Genomic DNA, 3,756 nt, shown 5'->3' on the forward strand with positions numbered 1-3,756 from the left:
GGGGAGGAGGATTGAAAATGAGAGATACATTTAAAAATGGGAAAAGATAACCCTGAGAGAGGAAAAGAGCTGGCAGTAGATTTGCCAAGGAATGTGGCTACAAAGAAATTCTTGAACATATGTTCCAAGAAAGAAACAGGTTTGGTGAAACTGACCCAGCCACAGGCAACCAGAGCAGAAACAGAGAGAGGCCCAAGAAGAATTCATAAAATACCCCAAAGAGACAACAGAAAGGAATCAGCCCTTGACTGTGGTGCCACAGAACCTGTTTCTCATCATTTTTACCTGCTAGAGAATTTTTTTAAGGCTCCTCTTCTGTAACTGTGGGCTAAAATGAGTTCATGTTTTACAGGGCGTCCCACGAGTAGGGTGATGTTAAGTGGGGGCCTTGTTAGGTCCCAGATCAAGTGGTTGTTACCTTTCTCAGCTCGAGGACAGGGAAACTGTAAGTGATTTTTCAGGGTCATGAACACAGGCTTGGGAGGCCTGCCAATATTTCTCAGGATTCGGCCTCCAGAATTCCTGGAGGAGCTGTGAAACCTTTTATGATTATAAATCTAATTACTTTAAATGAAAAATGTATGGGCCTTTCCAGGACTACTGACCCACTTCCAGGAGCTCAGTCTACATTAAATTATGATGGAAATCTTAGTAAATTCTTGTATCCAGAATCTTAAGAGATTCTTGAAAACCCCAGGCTCCATTCTCCAAATCTGTAATAACTGCTATCATTAAGATATCATAAAACTGCTCTCCAAACTAATAAAAAAAAAAGTGAGGAATTCACAGCTACCGTAAATGCAGAGTTTATTCACTAAACCAGGATACATAAATAATAATTTTTCTTGTTTAAATTCATGGCACTAAAATGAAATAAAATGAATTCATAGCATTAGGTTATAGACTAAATTAACCTTAAAAAAAAATTATTCTTAGGTCCTTGAAAATGAAATCATGAAGAAAGGCATCATTGATATAAAATACTAAGCTTAATGATAAAAATTTTTTTGTTAACAATAACCAATGCTGGGCTGGGGATTTAGCTCAGCTGCAAAAGCACCTGCCTGGCAAGCGCAAGGTCGTGAGTTCAGTTCCTGGTACCGGAGAAAAACCAAAAAAATAAAAAAAATAAAAATAACCAATGCTTTGTTTGAATTTCTTTGCTGCAGTAATAAATCTGGACATACAATGATATGTTTAAGTCAATTAAAATAGGAACATAATTGGAATTCAATCATTATCTTTTCTTGTTTGAAATCTTTCTAATATGGACGGAAATTCAACCAAGATCAATATTAAGTGAAAAAATATAAAAGCAGTTTTATCACCTCAAAACACTTCACAATTGCTGAATATTATCATTAGTATATTACGTGAGAATGAACCAAGGGGCTTGAGATGTTAAATGGTGTCGGGGTGAGACTTCTTATCAAACTTGTCCTTAACTTAAAAAAAAAATAGATCAGCAGTGCTTGAGAATATCTGCATGGTGACTCAGAACAAAGAAAGTCTAAGGGAACTCAAAACAAGCAAAATGACAGCTATGTGTCTTGGACACGGGGACAGAACGCACCTGTAAAATCTCAATGATCTTCAGCTTGGTGTCCATCACAGTGACGTCCTCGTGCTCGGCGGGGCTCGCCTGCTTGCTGGGGTGGGTGCTGGGCTGCACATCGGGCACACTCGTGGGGAACAGGGAGCCGCGGCTGAGCACCATCTGCGTCATCATCTCCCCCACCCCATGGATGGTTCTCATGACGTTGTTTCCTGTCACCAGAAAAGGCTCAGTCAACACACACACACACACCCAGATGCACAGCTGGGATGTTCGCTGGCCATAAGCAGACTGTGTGCTAGGCAAGTACCCCACCACTGAGCTGCATGCCCAGCCCCCAGGAACGAGCTGAAGACAACAACGCACAGCATCAGCCCAGCCCTGGCTTGCTCTTTGTCGGTGGAACTAAGACACTGCAGACCCATTTCAAAGGGAGAGCTCCACCCTTCTCTCTGTCTCTGTCTCTGTTTGTCTGTCTGTCTGTCTGTCTGTCTCTCTCTCTCTCTCTCTCTCTCTCTCTCTCTCATACTAGAAGTTGAACCCAGGGCCTTGGCTCTATGCAACATTTTCAATCTTGTTTTTTAAAAAAACTTTCTATCTTGAGACAAGGTCTTGCTAAGTCACTAAACTGCCCAGACAGACTCGAACTTGCAATCCTCCTGTCTCAGCCTCCCAGAGTGCTGGAATTTTAGGCCTCTGCTGCTGGGCTCAGCTCAAACTAACCAATTTTTTTTTAAATGAAGTTTACAATTCTCAGAAAATGCTTTCAAATGATGCATCAAAGGTAAGTTGCTGGTACTTTAATATCCAAGTCAGATCCTTCTGCAAGACAGTAGTTCAGCCCACCAAGCTATAATTCCAATAGGCTCTAACTTTTACAATAATGCACAACAAGAGTTATTGATCTCTCAGATACAGTGAGTCACAAGTGAGGATACAATGACTATAGCCTACTCCAGATAATGAAGTTAATAAATTTCTTTTTTCTTATAAGAGGCCTGAGCCAGTCTTCCATCCTAAAGCTTAAAAACCAAACAACCCAGCATTGGGGCACACACCTTAAGTCGCAGATACCCAGGAGGCTGTGGCAGGAGGATCTCCTGGGCCCAGGAGTTTAAAGCCAGGGTAGGCAACCTAGTGAGACTCTGTCTCCAAAAAGGAACAACAAAAACAAAAAGCACATTCTTTTGGAAATCAGAGAAAACCTGAATAAATCCTCTAGTTTCACCTGCTTTTTAGATACTTACTTTGACCACTGGTTTTATTATGTATTTCCTCTGGGGTTTTAGAGACACGGTCTCACTACCTAGTTCAGGTTGGCCTTGAACTCCCTATCTAGCCCAGGCTGGCCTTGAATTTGCTGTGATTCTCCTGTCTCAGCCTCCACAGTACTGGATTACAGGCACTGGCCACCACAACAGACTCTGATCTCTGGTTTCAGAAGCTGCCTGACTAAATAGTATAGTAATATGGCCCTGCTAGCTTTCCTGTAGATAACATCTCTGATGTATGGTCACCTGATAGCAGTTGTTTTGCCTCTGTGTGTGTGTGTGTGTGTGTGTGTGTGTGCTACGTGTGTTTGTGTGTTCTTTTGGTTTTTATTTTTCAGGGACTTTGGGATACAGAGGTGTCTAGCTCCAGCTGATGAACCCGCAAACCCCTTTATCTTCCACAAATGCCCAATGGGCAGTCTTTGGACGTCAGAGGGCCAGAAGCGCCTCCCAGAATCATGAGAATCATGCTCACACTGCCAATTTCTGAACTCGCGTTCTAGGAAGAGCCCTGGATTGCTTACACCTGCACAGAGCATGATTAATTCTCTTCTTCCCCATCAATCACCTCTGCCCTGCTTTTTCAGCCCGAGTACCCTTTAAACACTGCCTTCTAGGAGGAGGATCTGAGCTTGGGGGCTCCTCACATCTGACCACCTCCTGAATAAACTCTCTCTTTTGCCAAACTCGTGGTTTCTGTGATCAACACTCTTGTGGGGCCAGCAAAAAAGGCCTGGTTCAGTAACAGAATTGCACAAAAACGACTAAATGCTGAATGTCAGCACCCTAACTCTACATTCTTAGCTACTTAGCTTTCTTTGCACAACTCTCACAGAAAGAGCTGGGAGCAGGATTTAAGAAAAAGACGCCTCTAAGGAAGGAGGCTGTATTTTAAAACACACTTCCCAACCCATCTCATTTAAATAGAAA

General features: G+C 42.4%; 1 protein-coding gene across 1 annotated transcript in view; it reads right to left on the minus strand.

Moving 5' to 3' along the window:
* Itpr2 (inositol 1,4,5-trisphosphate receptor, type 2) overlaps positions 1-3,756 on the minus strand; it is a gene marked incomplete in the record, with an annotated part of 429,938 nt that overhangs the window by 260,013 nt on the left and 166,169 nt on the right. The window contains 1 exon segment of the mRNA XM_013511399.1: positions 1,574-1,767. Coding sequence (XP_013366853.1) covers positions 1,574-1,767 — 194 coding nt within the window.

This window comes from Chinchilla lanigera, unplaced genomic scaffold (genome assembly GCF_000276665.1).
Source record: "Chinchilla lanigera isolate Chin_1 unplaced genomic scaffold, ChiLan1.0 scaffold00012, whole genome shotgun sequence".
In the NCBI taxonomy this organism is placed as follows: domain Eukaryota; kingdom Metazoa; phylum Chordata; class Mammalia; order Rodentia; family Chinchillidae; genus Chinchilla; species Chinchilla lanigera.